At 57.8% G+C, this 22,731-nt stretch overlaps 1 protein-coding gene across 2 annotated transcripts in view; it reads right to left on the bottom strand.

Moving 5' to 3' along the window:
• Window positions 1-21,848, bottom strand: part of Cpamd8 (C3 and PZP like alpha-2-macroglobulin domain containing 8) — a 65,581-nt gene extending 43,733 nt beyond the window's left edge. For both annotated transcript variants that reach the window (XM_058576566.1, XM_058576567.1), the window contains exons 1-11: window positions 21,654-21,848; window positions 18,165-18,316; window positions 16,770-16,792; window positions 10,524-10,689; window positions 10,389-10,441; window positions 8,535-8,552; window positions 8,135-8,189; window positions 6,918-7,031; window positions 4,831-4,915; window positions 3,789-3,897; window positions 1,249-1,476 (exon numbers count right to left, since the gene is read on the bottom strand). In XM_058576566.1, coding sequence (XP_058432549.1) covers window positions 1,249-1,476; window positions 3,789-3,897; window positions 4,831-4,915; window positions 6,918-7,031; window positions 8,135-8,189; window positions 8,535-8,552; window positions 10,389-10,441; window positions 10,524-10,689; window positions 16,770-16,792; window positions 18,165-18,316; window positions 21,654-21,769 — 1,119 coding nt within the window. In that variant the 5' untranslated portion in view covers window positions 21,770-21,848. The remainder of the gene's footprint in view (window positions 1-1,248; window positions 1,477-3,788; window positions 3,898-4,830; window positions 4,916-6,917; window positions 7,032-8,134; window positions 8,190-8,534; window positions 8,553-10,388; window positions 10,442-10,523; window positions 10,690-16,769; window positions 16,793-18,164; window positions 18,317-21,653) is intronic.
• Window positions 21,849-22,731: the final 883 nt, after the last annotated feature.

Raw genomic sequence — 22,731 nt, 5'->3', positions numbered from 1 at the left:
ACCTTTTTCTTTATGTTCCCAGCCTCAGGTCTCAGGTATTTCATTACAACAACTGAAAACTGACTAAGACCACATATATCCTCTTGGTCAGGTGTGAGATGCTGCCCTCACCGAAGCTGCATTCTCTGAGCCCTTATTCATACACATTCTGCGTCCACACAAAGTATGCGAGTTCCTACTCACACTGGGCTCTTCAAAGTAAGGAGGGGCATGCGCACTCATATGTGGGACTAAATAAATAATAAGTAAACGTTCAACATGTGGATTAATGCCAGAGGTTCAAGAATGACACTCTACAGGGAATAAAGCTTGGTCACGCGCTGCCTAAGGTTGGGGTCACTGATAGACCACGTATGTGCAGTGGTCCCACGAGCTGCCAATCCCCATGCCTGGTGGTGTCGTGGCTGTGGGGACATCGTGATGTGACACCTTCTGTAGTTTTATGGTGGTGTTGGTGTCAGCAAACCTATTGATGTCGGGCCTACAAAGTCACGCATGTCAGCCAGACACGGTGGGGCACACCATGGTCCCCGCACTCAGGAGGCTGAGGCAGGAGGGCTGCAAGTTCAAGGCCGGCCTGGGCAACTCAGTGGGACCCTGGCTCAAAAACAAAATGCAAGCCCAGCACATGCAATATGTGCATCGCACTGGGTCAGCACACCGAGTGACGTCACAGGTTGTGGATTCACCTGACCTTTCCGTTGCTGTCTCAGCGTGCAGTCTTCCTACTTATAAAGTAAGAAGTTTACTATAACAGCAGCCTCAGGAGGGCCCTCAGGAGGGATCCCAGAAAGCATTCTGTTGTCATAGGATAGATCCCTGTGTTCCTGCCCCCAAAGACCTTCCAGTAGCAGATGTGGGGGTAGAAGATGGCGTCTTAGTTTTTATCATTTTATCTATTTCTTTTGCATACTGGGGATTGAACCCACAGGTGCTCCACCACTGAGCTACACCCCTAGTGCTTTTTAGTTTTTAAATTTTGAGACAGACTCTAAGTTGCTGAAGCTGGCCTCAACGGTGCAATCCTCCTGCCCCAGCCTCCCGAGTTGCTGGGATTACAGGCGTGTGCCACCGCGTCCAGCACGTCTCGGCTTTGAACAAAAATGTTTAAAAAGTAAAAACCAAAGGAGAGAAGGTCAAGCATCCCAGTGTCAAAAGGCAAGCTATGCCAGTGTAGGCAGAGGACCTATCTTCAGCTCGGTCCCCACTGTGGGGCGGGGGGAAGCTCAGGGACGTTCCCCAAGGTACCTTCCCCACGTAGGCCAGGCCTGGCTTGAACTGTCTCCGCGTGTCCCTGGAGTAGCGGATGTCCACCAGCTGCCTCTGGACAGGGGTGGAGTCGTCGAAGGCCACCTGCTGACCCCCATCCACGCTGGTCACTGTGGCCCAGATGCTGACCCTGCCCCGGAAGTGTTCGGGGACGTCCACCGGGATCAGGTCCCTCACGCAGATGTCAAAGGCCTGGGAGCCCAGGATCTAAGGAGAAACACGGTGCATTGGGGTGGACGTGGAGGACGCCACGCGCACCCTGGTCACACCCGGGCCTCCCGGCTGCTTGGAAGACACTGGGGACAGGCCCACTGTGCCCCTGGCTGAGGAGCCGGCTCCAGCCTGACCCTGAGCCTTCCTCGTGAGGACGACAAGCTGCTCGGCCACTTTCACTCGTTGCCCGGACAGAGATGGACTGTCCCGGTGGGCCCAGGCGCACTCACAGCCGGTGATGGGAGACGGAGGCCCCGTCCACACACGCGTGTGACACATGTGTGTCTGAGTGCCAGCACACGTGTGTAGGCCTGTCCGTGGGCGTGTTGTCTCCATTACGATCAACCCTCGCTCGGCCCCACGCCCCCACTCAGAGCCCAGCGCTGCCCCCGCGGCCCCCACGCTGGGCGCCCTGGAGCCTGGTGGCAATCGACACCCAGAAATAGCTGGGACCAAGTCACTCAGGACATCAGAGACCCAGGACCAGGGCCACCGGGCGGCGGCCTCTGGGGAGAATGGCCGGACTGGGCAGGGAAGGGGTAGCGACTGTGTCCATCCCACAGAATCGAGGCCACCAGAGAGGGGGGGACGCACGGGGGCCGTTGTGTCCTGAGGAAGGAGCTTTAGGTGGGGTGGGGAGGAGCGGGCACTGAGGGGTTAACCCCCACGTCCACGCACAAGGGTGTCCTGTACGTGGGACCCTGGGACACGAGGGGATTTAGCAACTCCAGAGGCACCTTCGGAGGCAGGAGTGCCCGGGGAGGTGCCCCTGGGGTGCACGGTCCACCCTCGACGCAGCCCTGGTCGAGGGACAGCTCGCGAAGCTTTCCACACAAGGGACCTAAGACGTCCTCACTCTGGCGGTTCCTCAAAGACTGAACCCAGTGTGACCCTGTGACGGGCAAGTCCACCCCTAGGTATGCCCAGGATGAGCCACGACACGTCCACAGGAAACCGGCACATGGACGGTCACAGCAGCAGGGGAAACGGGTTTGGGGTGCAGCTCAGCGGTGCTCACAGTGGAAACGACCCAGTGCCCGCCAGTGGAGGGGTGAGTGGACCAACAGATTCGTACAGTGGAATGTTACTGAGTCATAAAAAAGAACGAAGCCCGGACTCAGGCTACAGCATGAACGAGCCTGGAAAAGGAGATGCTGAGTGACAGACACCACACACAAAAAGCCACCTAGCGAGGAGGTCCATAGAGCTGGGGCGTCGAGGAGTGGTCGCCAGGGGTGGGGGAGGGGAACGGGCTCTGACTTTAAAGGGAACCGGGATTTGGGGAGACGGTAAAGAGTCACTCTGCCGTCCACGGTCCTTCACCCCTGGACTCCACCAACTGTAGGAGGACAGTGTTCTTTTTTAATTGCACACGTGCTGAACACAGACCCCCTTTCTGGGGCATCTGTCCCTGAGCAATGCCACTGTCCCTGAGCAATGCCCCAGAACAGCCATGCACTGAAGCCATCACAGGTGACTCCGAGTCCACGGGAGAACCCGCGAGGACCTGCGAGGCTTCTGAGCCAATAGGACAGGGTTTTGTAGAAGGGGCTGAGCGTCTGTTGGACTTTGGAATTAGCAGGGGGGCAGTTCCTGGGACCGTCCCGGGCAGAGACACAGGACAACCACGTTCGTTCTAAGCCAGAAAGCCGTGACGGCCACACCACCCGGTGACTGCAGATGCCCCTTGATTTATGATGGGGCCACGTCCCGGGCAGCCCAACCTGAATCCGCCTAGCCCCCCTTCAGGGCACTCGCCGGTACTGTCCCGGAGAGCCCCCTAAGCCGAAGCCTGTTTTCTAATTGAGCAGGGCCAATGTCGTGCACTTTCTCAAATTCAGCGTGCGATTCAAAACACGGGAATTATTTATTTCTGAACGTGGAGAACGTGACAGTTGCATGGTGTTGTCTTCACTACCCGAAAATGTCAAAAAAAATCATGACTCAAACCATCGTAAACCGGGGACCGACTGTATCCAGAAAAAATCACTGAGCCGTCTACTCTGTGGACGAACTGATTGGTGTGAGAGTCATAGTATCTCATTAAAGCTCTCCCTAATTAAGTTGCATGTACGACATTAGGGGAAACTCATCCACACGTCCACACAGATAGCCCTGCCTGTTGGAAGCCTTTATTTTCTTCCTTTTTATAAATGTTTAAAGCCCCTGCTCTGCTGACACGAACTACGTCATCAGGAAAATCCCCACCACGCAGCTTTCTTAGACAATAAAATGAAATTTATGAGGAAGAAACCGAAGCCGTGGAAAGGGACCACCGAGCCAGACCCGCGGGCCCTGCTCCTCACCTTCATGGTTCTGAGGACGGGGCGCCCCACCTCGTGGCTGTAGTACCCCACTCCGTCCACAGTCATGTTTATCGTTAAGGTCCCGGACACGGGCTTCCCAAAGGTGTACCTGGGACAAAAGGACAAAGGGTACCCCAATTCACAGGCAACCCCAAGGGGCCCATCTCAGGAAGGTCAGTCTCGCAGGGTGTGGCCACTGGTACAGTGTCCGATACAATGCCCTGCCTCGTTCTGAATTCTGTCCTTCCAGCCCTCTCTGTAACCCTCTGCACCAGCTTTGCTTCTGGTGGAAAAAGAGACTGATGGTCAGAGAGGAACTCGGCCCTGAGAGCAGCAGGTTGGTGACACTGTTGGAGCAGGACAGTACAGAGGTGCCAGCAACCACGAGGACCAGCAGGACTGGGCTTGAGTTCCATAAGCCATCGGCCTGGGGATACTGGTGAGACTTAAAGGTACTTTGTCACGCCTGACCCAGAAGGGACACCTACTCACAAGGATCAGGAACATCATGGGAGACGGCAGTGAGTGCCACACTTCCTAGACTGTACACGTGGGCGCACTCGGGCTGTCATGGGATGGGGACACACAGCCAGGGGAGCTGCAGGCTGGGAGGGCCTCAGCCACAACCTCTGAGCGGGTGGCACAGTTGGCGCGGGGGTGGGGAAGCTCGAGGGCGTCCCCAGCACCCCAGGAAGAGAGAGCACTTCTCGACCCCTTCAGGTGAGCTTGGGCTGTGGGCTTGTCACCGCCGGGTCATTAGGTGACAGGTGTGGGGGGGGCGCTTACAGCTGATGGTGCCAGGGGCCTGGGGGGGTGGGTGTGAGGAACCCTGGGCCAGGGAGGCAGGAGAGGGACAGGAGACCCCTTCCTCCAGGGGTGGGGACACCTGTGGGTGGGGGGTCCTGGGGGAGGCACATGGGGGGCTCGGAAAGGAAGCGGCTCAAAGGGAAGGGGCTGCCCGTGTAGGAGAGGGGGCAGCATCAGGAGGGCACGGCAGCGAGGGAAGGGGATGGGCAGGGACCCGCAGGGCCCTCGTCCTCACCTGGCCTGCACGGCGGCCTTCTCGCAGGCGTCCAGGTCTCGGATGTACGGGGGAGGGGCGATCAGGAGCTCAAACCTGGGCAGCACTGTCAGAGCCCAGAGGAGAGACGCGGTGGCCTCGGCCTCGGGAACCCAGGGCAGGGGTCTGCACGCCGCCCCCTCCCCAGAGGGGATGATGCCCGCGTCCACACTCCCTCCGAGGAGCGGCCTGGGGGACTCAGCTGGCCTGCACCGCTCCTGCCCCGGGGAGGTCAGGGACGCTCTCCGGGGGCTCCCACTGCACCCAGAACGTGGGCTGGGATGTGGCTGATCCCGGCCCGTCCAGGGGAGGCCAAGTGGCCACCGGGAGCCTCCCTGTCCCTACGACTCCCAGGAGCCATTGAGGGTTGTCTCTAGGATGACGGCCACTGGGGGCCAGGCCCTCTCCCCTGCTCCCTGGCACTAGGAGCCATCTTGTCACCTTGCAGCCAGGGGAGGGGCCACCACCTGGGACCAGCACCCAAAATGCTAAACAAAGGGACGATTCATATCCAAGGCAGGGGATGTCATCACCACCCAGAGTGTCATGCCATTTAAAATGGATGAGCTGTTTATTTCTGGAATTTTCCATACACTATTTTCATTCTGTTGCCGACTTGCAGGTGGCGCTGTGGGTGACGGGAGCCACACCAACTCCCTGCCGGGGCCAAAGGGCATTTGCACTGGCTGCCGGTGCCTACAGTCCCATAGCCAGGCGGCCAGGACCCTCCTCCAGGGACAAGGCCTTCCTCTTTCTCTTTTTTTAATTAAAAATTTTTTTTTAGTTGTGGATGGACACGGTCCCCTTATTCTGTGTATTCTTTTCCTGTGGTGCTGAGGATGGAACCCAGAGCCTCCCACGGGCCAGGCAAGCGCTCTGCCCCTGAGCCACGGCCACAGCCCTCGGGCCCCGGGAGAGGGGGGCGGCATCGAGGCAAAGAGGGCAGCGTGGCTGGGCCCTCCTCAGCCCCTGCCCTCCGAGCCGGTCCCCAGGCCCCCGCCGCCTGGTTCTTCCCCTGCTCAGCACAGGAACCCACAGAGCGTCCTTACGAAGGGAGCCCAGCTCCTGCTGTGGCCAGGACGGACCCCGAGGGCCCCGAGGACACCGTGCTAAGCCAAAATAAGCCGTCGCTAAAGGACTGAAGCCGCTGGCCCTCCACACCCGGGGGACCTGCCTCCGTGGGTTCAGACCCAACCAAGGACCGAAAAGAGTCAGGAAAACGTTGCCCCGTGTTGAACGTGCGACCTTCTCCTCCCTGTCACGTGTCCCTAAATAGTTCAGCCTAACTGTTTCCGTAGCACGTCCGTTTCGTCAGGTGTCCCAAGTCACCGAGAGAAGACTCAGGCCTACAGGAGGGTGTGTGAGGTCCAGGCAAACACCACACAGGTGTCCCTGTGGGCTCCAGAGCGTGGACTTGGGTGTCCCCAGGGACCCTGGAACTGACCCCCCGGCTGCACTGTCAGGTTCCACTTCTGTGAGGTCCCTAGAGTTGTCACATTCATAGGGACCCAAAGTAGAAGGGTGGTGAGCAGGGGCCGGGGGAGGGGAGGGGCGGGGCGCGAGTGTCCAGAGGGGACAGTATGTCAGGGAAGTCAGGACAGCTCAGGGGCTGGAACTGGGTCAGGGCTGTGAACCCTGGGAATGTATTTAATGTCCCCTCATTGGCCACTGAAAAATGGTGACAGTGGCCAATTTCCTGTTATGTATCTTTATCAGCCACACTTAATTTGGTGGGGGGTATCAGGGGTTGAACTCAAGGGCACCTGACCACTGACCACACCCCCAGCCCTATCTTGTATTTTATTTAGAGACAGGGTCTCACTGAGTTGCTTAGGGCCTCGCTGTTGCTGAGGCTGGTTTTGAACTCAGGATCCTCCTGCCTCAGCCTCCCCAGCTGCTAGGATTTCAGGCCTGTGCACCATGGCACCCGACCAGCTCAAATAATTTTTAACAGGACCAGGACCTGCTCAGCAGCTGATGAGCCCTCGTGACTGGGGATGGGGCCCTCCTCCAGCCGCTTCCTCCCTCCCCCCAGGTGAGGACCCCCAGGTCTGAGCGTCCCCTCTTACCGTACTTCTGGACCTCAAAGGACCTGTTGTACAGGTGGCCCTGCATCTCCACAAAGACGAACCACTCCCCCAACACGGGCTGGTCGGACAGGGGAAAGCTCATGTTGGTGACGCCTGCAAGGAGAGAGACGCCCTTCGTGCTCCGGGGGACCTTGGCAGAGAGCCACCAAGGGGCCCAGTCACTGTGGCCAGTGGTGACGTCCAGGAAGGGGGACCCGGGGACCCAGCTCCTCCCCCTCCCTGGCAGCCCTCGGGGGAGCTGGAGGCCACCCAGGGCCAGGGGTGGGTGTCTGTGGGGGCAGGACGTGCAGGGCGGCCAGCGGGAGCAGGTCCTCAGCCCCCTCAGGGCGAGGCTGCCCCTCAGGTTCCCAGAGGCGCCCTGCAGCCAAAGCCGGGACCCCGCGAGGGAGATGGGGGTCCGCTCCCCAGCTCGGCCCCCACCTGTCGTTCCCAGCCTCGGCTGAGACACCCAGGGCGGGTGGTTCTCTGTGCACTGTGGGGTGTTGGGCAGCGTCCCTCACCGTCCCCCCAGATGCCAGGTCCCAATCCCCAACATGACGACCTAAGAAGTCGCCAGGCTTTACCAATATCCCTGGGGGAGGGAAGTGGGTCCTGGGTGAGAATCACTGAGACACGTGGATAGGATGATAAGTGGGTGACAGACAGAGGGACGGACAGAACAAGGGGTGGTAGATAGAAGAATGGATAGAATCATTGATGGGTGACAGAGCCGTGGAGGGGTGGTCAGACGGACAGAGGAACATGGCTGAGAGGGAGAAGGGACCACAGGTCACAGGTAGGGGATAGGTAGATGACAGCTAGCCTCCGAGTTGGGATCTAGAATGTCCCCGAATCTCGTGTGCTCAGAGGGGGGTCTGGGGAAGCAATCGGCCACTGAGGGCTTTGACTTCATCAGCGGCTGAAGGGTCTCCTGGAAGGTGAGACCCGGGGGAGGAAGCAGGTCCCCGGGGGCACCTCTCGGCCGAGGCAAGGTGGACACTATATGTCACAGAGAAAAATACAGAGCGCTCCCTCGGCCGAGGCAAAGCTTTCCCAACTGCTAGAACCAGCAGGGTGACGCGGGCAGCGGCCCGCGGGGGAAGGTGGAAGCCACCGACAAGGCCCAGTGTCCCGGAAAGATCTGGAGCCCCCGGTGGATCCTGGCCACCAAGAAACGTGCTGCAAACCCCAGGGAGGAGGGGCAGGCCAGCACTCACCGCAGCACGGCGTCTTCAGGCACCGCCACTCCATCACCCGAGAGCCGCGGGGGTCCTGCACGGGTGGGTGCGCAGGGCGGGCTCAGGGCAGCTGGCCTGTGCCCGACGCAGGACCCTCCCCGGCCCTCGTAGGCATGAGTGCAGGAAGGACGGCCCCGGGGAGGGCTGGGGAAGGGGCTCCCTGAGGACTAGGGGCAGAAGGGGCCGCGCTGAGACCCCTCCTGTTGAGGGAGCTGTGTGCAGAGGGACCCAGAGATGGGGCCGACCCAGGGACCAGGACGGGCTGGGCCCCCCCTGTGAGGCCCTGGGGCGGGTGGGGAGGGTCCACAGAGTAAGACCCGACCCTGCAGAGGGCAGGCTGCGGCCCCCATCAGAATTGAGGCGGGTCGTGGCCACTCACCAGGACGTACGCGTCCACCTGCAAGACAGACACAGGCCGTGAGCACACCTGCCAGGAGGTCCCAAACCTCTGTGCCTGATGCGTCTTCAGGCCCAGTTGCTGCTACAGGCTGAATTTTGTCCCCCAAAAATGTTGAAGTCGACTGTGGTTGTTGGTGGCTCGTCACCCCCAAAGACTTATCTTGAAATTTAAGGCCCCATGTAATGGGGTCAAGAGGTCATGGGACTTTAAAAGGCGGTTGGGTACGCGGGCTCCACCTTCCTGTTTTCACGGGGGTGGGTTGGTTCCTGGGAGACGGGTGTTCTAAAAGGTAAGTCTGGTCCCTCCCCTTCTCTTGCTTCTTGTCTCACCACGTGGCCCCTGTCTCTTGAACACTGCCACCATGTGATGCCATCTCCCCTGCTGTGACATAGCCAGGAGGCATCCCCAGAGGCCGGATCTTGGATTTCAAGCCTCCAAAACTGTCAGCTAAATAAACCCCCTTTTAAAAAAAAAACAAAATACCCAGCCTCAGGTATTTTGTTATAGCAACACAAAATAGACTAAGACAATAAGTTTGCACAAAAATGAGAACAAGTGCCTAAGAGTATCCAGTGAAGCCCGACATGGCGCCTCACACCTGTCATCCCAGCAACTCTGGAGGCTAAGGCAGGAGGATCGAAAGTTCAAGGTCAGCCTCAGCAACTCAAGAGATTCTGTCCCAGGATCAAAAGGGGCTGGGGGTGTGGCTCCGTGGTAGAGCGCTTACGTTATTTTCTCGTGTATGAGTCCCAAGGCGGGATCCAAGCCTGCTCTTCTTGGTGACATACCACCCAAGCTGTAGGGCCAGCCTGGCCCACAGCAGGCAACTCTCCCCTGTTCCCCTGGGGATTCCTGAGCTGCAGATGCCGCTGGGCACATTCACGTCTCTGCCCTGTCTATGCACACGTCACTTAAACCTCTTTCTGTGCACACCCTGCCATTTCCAAAGCTCCTTCCTGCAGCAGAATGACAACTAATCAACACAATCTGTGACCTGGGGATGCTGGAACTATCCGTGAGCCTCTAAGGGGGCCAGGTGTCCATGAGGTCTCAGGCGTCCCTTCAGAAAACTGATTGAGGACAAAGGGACAATGGGGACTTTGCAGAGCAGAAGCCAAGCAGAGGCTCCCCAAGCCACAGTGGACACCCCAGCACGGGACGGGCCCACGTCGGGGTCTCCTGTCCGTTGCACGGGGACGTCCATCGCCCTTCCTGCTGAACCTGCTCTCCTGGAACGGGCAGGCCAGTCTCCCAGAGGACAGGTGGCAAAACGGCTGCCTGGACGCTCCAAAAGCGTCATCATCATTGTGGTGGACACACAGGGGCCGCGGGAACTGACCCCGACTACAGAACGAGAAGCTTGAATGCCGCACGGATCCAGGATCGGAGTCTCGGCCGGCAAAGAAACATGGCAGAGAGGTTGTCATTGGGCACCACGGGTTCTATATCCCTGTTATTGTACCAGTGTCAAAATTTTTTAAAGTGACAGTTTTTGTTTTTTTTTTCCCCCTTTGGACAGGGGATTGAACCCAGGGCACTTGACTACTAAACTCCACCTCCAGCCCTTTCTTATTTTTTTATTTTGAGACGGGGTCTTGCTGTTTCTTAGGACCTCGATAAGTGGCTGAGGCTGGCCTTGAACCTAGGATCCTCCTGCCTCAGCCTCCTGGGATGCTGGGATGACAGGCACATGCCACCGTGCTGGCTGTTCTTGGGTTCGTAAAGGATACAGGCAGTCGCATTCAGGGGTAAGAAGGGACAAGGGGGAAGTGCCAGGTGTCCAGCAGGTGGCTCAGGTGTGCTCAGGTGTGCACTTTCAGAAAGCAGTCTCACCTTCCCATGGACAGGCCTCAGGTCTGGGGACACGGTGAAGACGTTGATGTGCACTGGAAGGAAGAGGAGAGATGGGGGCAGCTCCAGGCCGCGCCCCCCCTCCCCGCCCCCATCGCCCCGCGGGCCACCCAATACCTCGGTGCTGGGGCCTGTACACGGGCTTGTCGGTCTGGATGAACACAGAGGCCCCTCGGCTGTCCACCGTCACCGAGGTCTGGTTGTGGAAGAGGGTGCCCTCTTCCGCCCGCGGGCTGTGGCCCTGCACCCTCAGGAGTGCCTGGCCACGGAGGCCCGTGGGGACCTACGAGCAGAGCGCACAGCCCCAGGATTAGGGGTCCCCCTGGTCAGGGCGGAGACGCTGGGAAAGCAGTTTGGAGGTCTAGAAAGGGGGCGCTCGCCTGGAGTGACTGCTCCCCAGGGGACACCTGGCAGTTTCTGGAGATGTTTGGGGGGTCCCATGGCCCCCAATGCAAAGAAGGACCCCTCGCCACCTGTCAGCTGCTCCACGGCTGAGAAACGCTGGCCTAGGTCGGAGCTGCCGTGTCCTCTGCGTCACCACAGTCACCGAGCTCTTTGACTCACCAGCGGGGAGAGCTAGAAGAACCGTCACCAGTTTTCCCCAAGTGTGTTCACCGTGGGGGACAGGGGACAGGGACACAGAGCCCCGCCCCCGTATACACGGACACGTGTGTGAGCTACATGTGTTTGTGTGCTCGTCATCCTCGGTGTCGAGGGGCTTCGGTGCCAGGACTCCCCAGGAGACCCCAATCCAGGGGTGATCAAGCCCTTCGGATAAGGGAGCATAATATTTGCACGGAATCTCCCGGCTTTCTCCCTTGGACTTCAATCCTCTAGAGGACTCGCACCTCCTCAAACAATGTGAATGCTATGGACGAGGTTGATTGACTGAACTATTAGGAAATCATGACAAAAATATCTGTTCACATTTGGTGCAGAAGTGATTTTTTGTTCAAGTATTTTTTATCCGCCCGCGGTACAGAGGATGGACGGCGGCTACGGGCTGTATAATATTCCATAAGACGCCTCTCTGGATTCCTCCCTCTAGAACACGGCGGCACAGTCTGGGCTTGTATTTCTATGAAGCAGAAGAGGCGGATCCACAGGGACGGAAGCGGATCCGTGGCTGCCGGGGCTGGGGGGCAGGAGGGCAGCGCTGATGGGGACAGGGTCTCCTTTGGGGGGTGCAACGTTCTGAGCTAGACCGAGGGGGTCGTAAAGCACTGAGAATGCATCCAGAGCCGTTTTAAAATGGCAAAACAGAAAAGCGAATGGCCCACTTTAAAACGGTGAAAAGAACAGGAAATGTTTTGCCCCATTTTGCAACGACCCCGGCTGAAGCTTCGCGGGGGGCCTATTCTCATTATTCAGGGGCAGAACCTTCTCAGTTCTCCTGTTTTGGGGGGCGGTGAGCAGACCCCCGGGTGCGAGCCTCGCTCTCCAAGGCTCCTTTCAGCTGAAGGCGAACAGGCCTCCCCACTCCCGACGAGACCCACGGCCCCACCATGGCCCAGGAGCTGGGGTGGGAGCTCCTGGGCCATCCAAACGCAGAGCGCTCCCCTTCCAGGGTCTCATGGCCGCGTCCCCTGGGGTGGCCCCGTGGGCGGCTGGACATCCTCCTCCCACCATGGACGCACACAGCCTCCTGCCCGAGTCTCCGGCTGGTCTCAGGGGTCTGCGCCGTGGTGCCCACTGCACAGATGAGGCCGGGTGTGGCAGGACCCCCAGTCCCGGGCACCCCGGGCTGGCCAGTCCCCGCCCCGTCCCCAGCCTCCTCCTCCTGCCTGCTCTGGGCAGCTTCAGGGAGGGCCACCTGCCTGCGGCCTTCGGGGCCTGTCTCTAGACTGTGGTTTCCTCTCAGGACCAACCGTGGGGACAAACCTCACCCCGTACCCCAATCCAGAAATCCTTACCTGCCCTGATTCTGGAAACTTCTCCACTTAGGCCAAAGGCTACAGAGAGAGGAAAATGTCCTGACCACCTGGGAACAGGGCTCGGAAAGAGGGGGGCAGGTACTGCACCTCCAGAGGACTCGGCTTCCTTCCCGGGGACACGGCTGTCCTTCCTTGTGCACAGTGACCCCGTGGGGAGATAATGGGGACGCCCCCTCGGGCGAGGAAGCAGGGGCTCCGCGGCTGGGGCCCGGTGGCTGAACCGCCTCCTCCCGGTGGGTGAGGTCACCCGGGAGGTCTTCAGAGGGGCGCCAAGCGCCTCCTGCCCAGGGCGTTTGAGTGCTGAGCCCCGTCACACGTGGCCCTGAGACACAGTGACTCAACCCAGGTCACAAAGGCTGCAGGGCTGCTGGTCGACAGCTCAAAACAGTGTCCTCTTGGTCCTGCACCTGCCAGCCCTCAAAGGTCTTTCTAGAATGTTCTAGACAGCAGATCCCCCTGCTGTGACTTGGATATGGTTTCACAACATCCCCTTCATGTGCTAGAATCTTGGTCCCCAGGGCGGAGATGTTGAGAGGTCTGGGGACACTTGAGAGGCGGGGCCGATGGAAGGTCAGTGGGGACAGTGCTCTTGGGTCTCAGGTCAGTTTCCACAAGGGGAAGCTGGCGTAGCGTGAGCCTGGCCCTGACTCTCTGGCTTCCTGTCTCACCACGTGATCTCTCCATCTGGTACGTGCTCCCACCATGATGTCATCTGCATGGTGGAACCCAACCAAAGGGACCTTCACCAGTGTCTGAACAGATGGTGCCCCCATCTTGGACTTTTGGTCTCAAAAACTGTGAGCGAAATAACCTTTTTTTTTTCTTTATAAAGCCGCCAGCCCTGGGTACTTTGTTATAGCAAAGAGAAATAGACTGATACACCCCTCCCTTCCTGACCTCAGTGATCCAAGTTCACTCATTTAACATCGCTGACACCAAAGGGCTTGGGGGCTGAGATCCAAACACAGGAGACAAGGAAGATCCACCAACGAGGTGGCCAGGACAAGTTAGTCCGCTGGAGGCCAAGAGCAAAGGTGGAGATTCCAGGAACCAAATAAGGAAGAGGCCCCTAGGCCCAGGTCCCTGTGGGAAGGCTGGTTGGCGGTCATCTCACCTGACTCCAGCAGACACCCAGAGGTAGCTGACTTTACTTGGGCCCAGCCCTCCCCCCTGACAGGCCAGGGCAGCCCTCTCAGGTCCAGGTGGGTCTTGAACTAAGGGACCCTGTTCTGCCCTCCTCGGGGGTCTGCAGCCCAGCCCACTGCTCCAGCCCATTCCTTGCATGTGGCCCTGGTGACCAAAGGAAGGCAGGCGCGGCCGAGTCCTGAGATTAGAAGCCTCTCCCACTCTGCAGGAGCTCTGGGGCTCTCTCTGCTCCAGGCCAAGGCCGCCTCTCTTTTTCTACTTCCTGCCTCAGGGCCTTTGCACTGGCCATCTCTTCTTCCTGGAATGCCTTTCCCCTTGTGACCTCTGCCTAAAGGTCACTCTCCCTGTCATGGACAGTGTGGCTCTGCTACCCCCTCAGCATTCTCTCCCTTCCTCTGCTATATTATAAAATAAAATCACAGACCTCCTACTGTGTTCTGACCCGCCCTTCTGCCTGCCACCAGCTGAGCACGTGACACGGAAAGCAGGAACGTGTTCAACTACAGGGCCAGCTCCACAGGCTTCTGAGAGAGAAATGCCACTCAATGCACAGATATGTCCAAGAATCAGAAGGAAGCAAGCATCCCTGTGTTTTAGGTATGCTTTCTAGAAAGTTCTACTGAGAGCCTCTACGCAGCATCTTGCTGTACAGTGAGAGGCCAAGACTCAGACTGGACAGGGCCTGCCCACAGTGCCCGATGCTGATGGGGGTCCCCACAGTGCCAGCTTCCAAACTGCCCACCTGAAGCTCCTGTGTGCCCGGAGGAGTCCCCTGGGCAGCTGCTCTGGTTTGGGTGAGTGTCCCCGGAGGGCCACGTGTTAAAGGTGGTACTTTTGGGGGTTGCAGGGAACCTTTGGGAGGTGGAGCCTTGGGGGAGGTTTTTAGGTCATTGGGGGTGTGACCTCAAAGGGGCTTGAGGACCCCGGTCTCTGCCATCTTCCTCCTTGCTCTAAATGGTTTTGCTCCACCATGCACACCTGCCATGATGCAATACCTCAAAAAGCCCAAAGCAGTAGGCCCATCTGATCATGGACAGAAACTTCCAGAACCACAGCCAAAATAAACCTTTTCTCTTTATAAGTTAATTATCTCAAGTACTTCATTATAGTGATAGAAAACTGACTAACACAGCAGTGGAACAAAGAGGGGATCCTGCACCCACGAGAGCAGTGTTGCTGTCATCTGACACCCAAACCCTCATTCCACAGAGCAGAATTCTCGGCCTCGACACTGTTGACATTTGGGGCCAGATGGTTCTTTGCCATATGGGCTATTCTGACCACTGCAGAAACTCTCCCAGCATCCTGGGCCTCCAGCCACTTGGTGCTGATAGCAGCAGCCCCCTGTACAATTGTGACAACCATAGACGTCCCTGGACATTGCCAGAGGGGGAGAATCTCCTCTCCAGAGCTATGCTGAGTGCTACATCTTAAGCCTCTTTCTTGGAAGTCTCAGGCAGTCTCCAGTCCAGTCCTGAGATCTGCTGGACGCCCCTCAGCATGCTACAGCCCTTCCTCGATGTCTCATGCAAATCCCCAGCACATATGATACAGTGTGCCCTCTTAGGTAGGACGGCTGGGGACGCACATGGTCTACACATCTGTCCAGCCGTGTCTGATGTTACGAGACAGCAGATCTCATCACAGGAAGCTGGCCAGGGCAGCTCTGGGCCTCTATTCAGGGTTTCCCAGCTGTGGACCTTTGGGGCTTGCCCTTCTCTGGGTGGGGGCTGTCCTGTGCACTGAAGGACACCCAGCAGCCCTGGCCTAGACCCAGTCAATGTCCAGGAGTGACCCCTACTCAGTCAATGTCCCCAGGCATCACCAAAAGCTCCCTTGGGGTACGAGTGGAGGGCAAACCATCCAGTGGGTGAGAACAGGGCCCTGGAGGAAGGCTTCTCACCACAAACAGGCTGGAGGGGTCTGGGTGGAGCCAGGGGTGCAGGGTCTAGCTGCCAAGACCCTGGGCTCCATCCCGGCTCAGCTCTGCAACAGAGAGGCAGTGGGGGGAGTGGGGCAGGAAGACCACTCCCCAAAGCGATTAGACGCTGATGACGTCCCAGTGGGGAGGAGCCCCTGGGCCCTCACCCCCACCTCAGGGCTGGGAACGCGGTGATGGAAAGTAGCCCAGTTGCTCATGGACTTCTTGGAGCACCTGGTAAGGGTTAGGGACAGCTAATGCAGACAAGGCCTGCAAACTCCCTGAAACCCCAGGACTCCATGCAGAGAGTGACTACAGTGTAGTTTGGAATGTAAAATAATTCTTCAATAATAATACTAATGCCGAAGAGGCTGGGGGGAACCTGGTCCCTCCTGGTCACACGGCAGGTGAAGCCGTGAATGGGTACTAAGGTGCCTCCCAGGACAAAGCACCACCAGCCCGAGGCCCGGATCCTGACCTCAGAATTCTTCTTGTGGAAGACCAATGCTGCCTTCCACACAAAAGTGCCGGCCACTTTTAGATTCTAATATCAAAACTCAGTAAACAGGGCTGGGGCTGTGCAGGGAGAGCCCTTGCTTAGTACGTGGGAGGCCCTGGGTTCCATCCTCAGCCTCAATAAAAATAAGTAAATAAAGTAAAGGTATCGTGTCCATCTACAAGTAAAAATTTTTATAAAATAAGTAAAAGCTTATTTTTAAAAAAACTATGTAAACTTTTTTTCTTTTTCTTTTCTTTTCTTTCTTTCATTTTTTTTTTTTTTTTTTTTGGTGACGCCGGTGCTGGGGGTCAACCTAGGGCCTCGCACACCCTAGACAAGGGCTTTACCAGTGAGTTCCACCCCGAATTTTTCTCATTTGCAGTTTCTTTTAGTTGTAGATGGACACAATACCTTTTATTTATTGATTTGTGTTTCTGTGGTGCTGAGGATCGAACTCCGTGCCTCGCACAAACAAACCTATGGGGCCGGGTGTGTCGTGAGCGGTGAGCGCCTGCCTGGCACGCTCAAGAACCCGGTTCCACCCCCAGCACCGAAAAAATAAAGTAAAACCTATGTACAAGGTGGGGTTCGTAAATTAGCACAGATGAGGACAACAACAGAACCCGGTTCACAATAAGATGCAAATCACGGTCAGAGACCGAGAAACACAGAAGCAGGTGGGTGACAACATGTTAAAAGGAGACAGAAGCCGTGGGGGTGGGATCACGGCGACTTCCACCTTCCTTAATCGTTTTTTTACGATTCACGATTTTTCTCACAACACAAGCAACTTCTCCTGTTCCACTGCATTCCATCCTTTCTTTCCAAGGTAGGGCTTATGATTTTTAAAATTCTCGGCTTACCTTGAGTTTGATGGTTCCTTTATCTAAAAAAAAAAAAGAAAATGAAGAAAGTTAAATCGAAACTTCTGGGACTGGCAGATGTGAGAAGTTTTCTCCAAGATGGTGGGAGGGAAGGCTGGCGAGGACAGGCAGTGCTGGGCTACTCAGGGGGAAGCTGGCCTGTCTGCCTACTTAATTTACCTCCCCCGGCCCTGCCCAAAGTGAGCTGTGAAGGAAGTAAAGAGAAAACACCAGGGGAGAGGAACAAGACTGGTGGAGAGAAAGAAGAGGACACTGAGGTCCCAGTGGAGCCCAGCCCAGTAGACTAGAACTGCTCTCCCATCATGCCCTCAGCTCTTCTATCTACATGGAGTCATTTGAGGCTCTCACACCTGTCCTGGGCTTTCTGGCCTCCAGGAATTGATTAGGTATCTATAGTTTGTGCCTCCTGGTATCCATTCCCTATTTCTTGCTAACAGAACCCCAAATTCCTTGGGAGAGCCACTTTCCCAGTTCCATGGCTCAGAAGGGCAGTACCCACAGTCCCTTGGGGCTCTGTGCTCATCTGCATAGGCCTTCCTCCTGGTCCCAGGGATTGGATCAGGGTTGAGCACGTGACCCAAGATCCACCAATCAGAGGCTCCATCTTCCCATCCTGGGAAATGGGCACTTGCCCTGGTCTTTGGAGAACAGGCCCCACCAGGATTTGGGACAAGGATCCAATCATGGCAGCCAGTGGGCTTTCTTTCTGCTGTTGGTAAACGCGCTCCTGCTGAAGTCAACGTGAACTGGGTTTGGGGGCTGGCAGCCAGTGGGGGCTGCCTGTGGATGTCCCCAGCTTCCACACACCACCCCAGGGGCAGGCGCAGCCTTGCTGGCCTCGGGGCCCCAGGTGTTGGTCTGGGTCCCTGTGCCCAGGCTCTGCCTGAGCAATGAGACTGCTGGTTCTGCAGGACAGCCAGCTCCCGGGGCAGGGCCTCTGCCCAGGAGGCCACCACCCTTCTCCCCTGTGTCTGACTAAGGGCCAGAGGCTGGCTGGGAGCCAGTGCCACACAGTGACAGACCTGAGAGCCCAGGTCTGGGTCTAATGGCATCGGGGTGCTGGAGCACAACAGGACCATGAGGTCCCCTCCAGGTCCCCTGTCCTATCTCTGGCCTGGGTCTGCACCCCCAGAACCAGGTCCACTGAGGACCAAGGCTCTCTGGATATTACGCCCCGACTGGGCAGGGGACTGGCCCTCTTGGCCCTCACCCTCTCGTCTGCCCCGCTGGGAGACCGCAGCCTGCCCTCCCCCCTCCTCCCAGGATGTGAAGGAGGAGAAAAACAAAGTGACTCCCAAGGTGCCCCATCCCTGGGGACTGGGTGGCTCCGCTTTGGAAAGGAGAGGACCCCGGGTCGGGCACTGGAGGACCTACCCAGGATAGCTCCCTGGCTCTGGGCCACCGCCTGGCCCTGGGCCACCAGCTGAGCCTGGATGGTGACTTCCCCTGGGGAATTAAAGATGGTCACACTGATGACTTCCTCCACTCCCGGGCGGAACACAGAGGGCACAGCGATCAAATAGCCCCTACAGGAGAGGAGAAGGGAGATGAAGATCCGATCCGCCCCGGACTGGCCACACCCTGGCTGCGCCGGGGAACTCTCTGGAGGCAGACTCCCATCTTTTCCTGACCACCCCTGGTTGACACTGCTGCTCTGTGTGTCTGTATCTCCCACCGTCCCGGAGGCCTGGGGTTGACTTATCCACCCTGAAGCCCCCATGTTGGGTGAGAATCTGGGACCAACCCAGCATCACTACCAACCATCACTCTGTATCCTGGCCTCTGGCCTCCTTTCTCTGTTTCCTTCTGCCTCAGGACCTTTTCACATGCCATGCCTGGCCTCCAAAATGCTCTCCTCCATAAGGCAGGTCACCAGCAAGATCCCACATCATCCTTACAGCCGTCATGTCAGCAATGTCACCATTACCGCATTTACAGAGCCAACAAGTAAGCCCCAAGGAGGGCAAGCCGTGTTCCCCAGTCAGCAAGAGACCAGGCAGCTGGACCCTGACTTTACAAAAGCCCTCTGATTGTCTAAGACATTTCTGGAAGGCAGGGGTCATTATCCCACTTTTCTGATGGGAAGCTGACTCTCCAGAAGGATAAGGCACAGGCACCAGATCACACAGCCAGGCAGGAAATGGTCCTGAGTCACCTAACCTGAAGACCCGGGTCCTCCCGGCCTGAGCTCCTGCATCCCAGTATCTGCACCCTTCCGTGGAAAAAGCACAAGGTTTCTGTCACTACACAAAATGTCCTGGCAGGTGCCAAGAACCTAAGCAACAACAATCTAATCCCAGCCATGCAGACTCTGGGTACCAGAAAGAAAAAGACCAAAAAGAAAATGGATCAGGCCATGAGATTAGACTTTCAATTCCTCAAAGATCTTCTCCGTGATAATATCATGTCCATATGCAGAAAGATGGATTTAGACCCTTACCCCACACCATACACTAAGACTCAAGTAAAGTGGGTCATAGCTCTGATGTTAAGAGATAAAAACTGTAGAAGCACTAGAAGAAAATACAGGAGGAAGTCTTTGTGAACTTGGGTTAGGCAAGGATTTCTCAGATAAGAGGCCAAAAGCACACTCCATAAATGCATCTGAGAACGGGGCTGCATTAAATCATCATTAACGATGTTCTGTTCCAAAAGACAGCATGGGTGTGGGGTATCTGCTGCTGGCTGCAGGGATGGCCACAGTAGGCAGTGACCGCAGGATCATGCTGCGCTCTCTGCTTGCACAGTGGCCACAGTTCAGTCCCAAGGGATCACGCATAGGTACAGCCTCAGGACCGACCAGAGCTTGCAGTGACCTTGGGTATATGTTGTGTACAATCTAATCCTAGCACTGCCCGGCACAGACAATGACCTTGGGTTTGAAGGTGTCCTGCCCAGCTCCAGCACGGGAACATGGCTTCCTCCAGGACAGAGTGTTCCTGTCTGACTCCCGGGAGTCCCTAGAGTTTACAGAGGTCTTCCATTTAGCACGTGCGGAGCCCGGGAGATCGTCTGGTGAACAGACCATCATATCCGTCTTCCTTGGTTACTTTCCCAGGTAACCTTCCTTGGTTTCCTTGGTTACCTACCCCCGATCTGGACTACAGTCTTCATCCAGCTGCCCAGAGAACTTCACATGACCAAACCCGCCTCTCCTGCTGCTCCGAAGTTGCAGCTCTATGCAGCTGTCGGGAAGTTTTGCCAACCAAGCGCTATCACGCCCTGACCCACCTGCCAACACCTGGGCTGACACTGTCTCCTCTCCTTCTCCTCTCCTGGGTCTGAGATGGTCCCAGACTGGGAAATAGGGTGTTTGGTTAAGCACGGACAGAACTGGCCTTACGACAGTATGCAAACTTACGCGGCTCAGGTCACAGGAGCGGGTAGCCAGAGCTATTCCAAATGACACAGAACTTAGGCTAGATGAACTGTGGCCCCGGCTTAGAGGCCAGCTAATCTGATACCCTGGGTGGGTTATTTTTGGGGACTTCTCTTCGCGATGATGCCTCCCAGAATGAAATTTCTTTTGACTCAGTAGATAAGACCTCAGGGTGACCTTAGTCTGGGACAAACACTCCTGAAAACCCCTTAAAATTCTTCAACAGTCATGCTCAGAGGCGCATGCCTGAAATCCCAGCAACTCGGGAGGCTGAGGCAGGAGGATTGCAAGTTTGAGGCCAGCCTCAGCAACTTACTGAGACCTTGCCTCAAAATTTAGAAAATAAAATAAAAAGGGCTGGGGATGTAGCTTAGTGGTAGAGCCCCCTTGGATTCCATCCCCAGCACCACCACGGAATAAACTAATAAATAACAAATAAATCTGTAACCCAAGGGCTCTAAACTTGGTCCTTTTAAGCTGGTGTTTCTCCTTTGGGTCCAGACCTCTCGGTGCAGGGCCGTCCAGTGCACTGTGGGACCAGTGTCTCTGGCCTCTATCCAGAAGATTTCAACAGCACTGCCTCCCCCTAGTTGTGACAACCCAAAATGCCTCCAGACACTTGGGAATGACCTCAGAGAGGCAAAAGCCCCTCCAGGGACTGCGAACCCCTACTCTAAAGGACACCAGCACAGAAGTGGGCGGGGTTCCCTTCTCACAAAGCCCAGGGGAGGCAAATCCCAAAGCTCAGAACACAGTACAGTGTTTTGTACTTTTCCAACAGTGACCAGAAAGGCACCGTCTCTGGGAGTGACAACCCCCACCTTGCCTTGCTATTTACCTGGGTCTGGAACCTTCTGCACAAGAGCTGGTGGAGCAGGCCACCTTCTAAATGCCCAGCTGGGATTTACAGGGTGGGCTTGTGCAGGGGCAGCCCCCTGAACCCACAGCCCCCCCCCCCCCCCCCCCCCCCCCCCCCCCCCCGCTCATCTGAACTTGGCAGGTCTGGATCTTTCCCCTGAAGCCAGCTCAGGGGAACTTCTCCCACAGCGAGTGACCTCACCTTCTCACTGTGTCAACCACCAGAAGCTCTGTAAGCAAACTTCCAGAAAAATGTCCAAGCAAAACAAACACTTCCTCCCCTCTGCGCGGCCACCCAGGGCAAACACTGCCCCAGCCTCCTCCCCTTCACATCTCGGAAAACGGAAAATCGCCACCCAAGATGACAGTCCCCATCACACCCAAAACAAGAGGTGGGGTGTGGGGGCTGCCTGGCAGCTTCACCTTTGGGGAATCCCTGTACCTTCCTCCACCACCCAGGAGTCTCCTGACGTCCCCTCCCCATTTCGATCACAGAGGCAGCCCTCCAGGGCCAGCCCAGAGCAGAGGCTGTGTGGCCACGGGCAGGTCGCTGCAATCTCTGGGCCAGTCACCGAGATCCCCGCCCCAGAAGGTGGCCATCTCCGCTGTCGCCCAGGGAGACTCACAGGGCCTGGGGCTGCGCGGCGCGCACTCCGTCCCTCAAAGGCGACAGCAGCAGCAGCAGCAGCAGCAGCAGCAGCACAAACTGGAGCAGCAGCGGTCGGGACAGGGCGCCCCTCATTTTCCGGCTTGGCGGGGTCGCGGGGCCCAGGGAGGAGGTCGGGGCCGGGCCGGGCCAGGGCCACCGTCGGAGCGCAGCTGTCCCCACGCCGCCGCCACCGGGGGCTCTTTGTTCGCAGCCCCGGTGCAGTGCGCCCTGCGCCATGCGCCCAGCTCCGCGCCCGGCCACGCTGGGGCAGCCCGGCCAGCCCCCGCCTCCGCCGCGTCCCGCCCGCCCCGCGCGTCCCTGCACCGCCGCCGGCTCAACCCCCTCGTGTCCCCAGCTCGCTCCGCCGCCCCCTCCCGCCCCGCCCCGCCCAGCCCAGCCCACCACACCACGCCCCCTCCACCGCCCACCGCGCCCACCCGACGACTGCCCTGCGCTGCCCCTCCCAACCTCTGCCACCCCACCCCCGTCGCCCTGCCTAGCGCCTCCGCAGCCGTCCCCTCTCGGTCCCCTCTAAGAACCCTCTCTGCTGTGCCAGGGCGTCACCACCTTCACCCTCCCACCGCTCAGGGCCCCTGCCCAGCCTCCCGCTTGGCCTGGACCTTGCACTCTGTGCAGCCTGCGGGCCCTTCGGGGAAACTGAGTCTGGCCAGCGGTCAGTCCTCCCAGGCTGCTCCCCCCCACCCGTCCGTCCGCAGATCCCCTTGACCAGGCCCCTCTCCTGTGGGCCTCGGGGTCGCGCTTCTCCTTCAGCAGACACTAGAGTTGGCCGGAAGCTTCCTGGTGGTCCTCCTGTCCTGGGTCCCTCTGGCAGGGGCCCCTGTTCCCTGTGCCACTCACAAGTCTTGTCCCAGCTCCCTACAGTGAGGACTCTCCAGCTACCAGCTGCCCTCCTTCAGTGCGGACCACCCACCCGCCAGCCCCAATCCTGCGAGCTCCCTGTGTCCTGCCACCCATGAGTCCAAGTGCGAACTCCTGGCTGTCCAGAAGTGGCTCTAATGGCCCTGACCTCAGCCTGGTTCCTTGAGCTCCTGTCT

Source organism: Marmota monax, unplaced genomic scaffold (genome assembly GCF_021218885.2).
Source record: "Marmota monax isolate L192 unplaced genomic scaffold, Marmota_monax_Labrador192_F-V1.1 WCK01_AAM20220418_F8-fsc00021, whole genome shotgun sequence".
Classification (NCBI taxonomy): Eukaryota; Metazoa; Chordata; class Mammalia; order Rodentia; family Sciuridae; genus Marmota; species Marmota monax.
The sequence above is the reverse complement of the archived record's forward strand: the minus strand, read 5'-3'. Positions and strand labels throughout refer to the sequence as shown.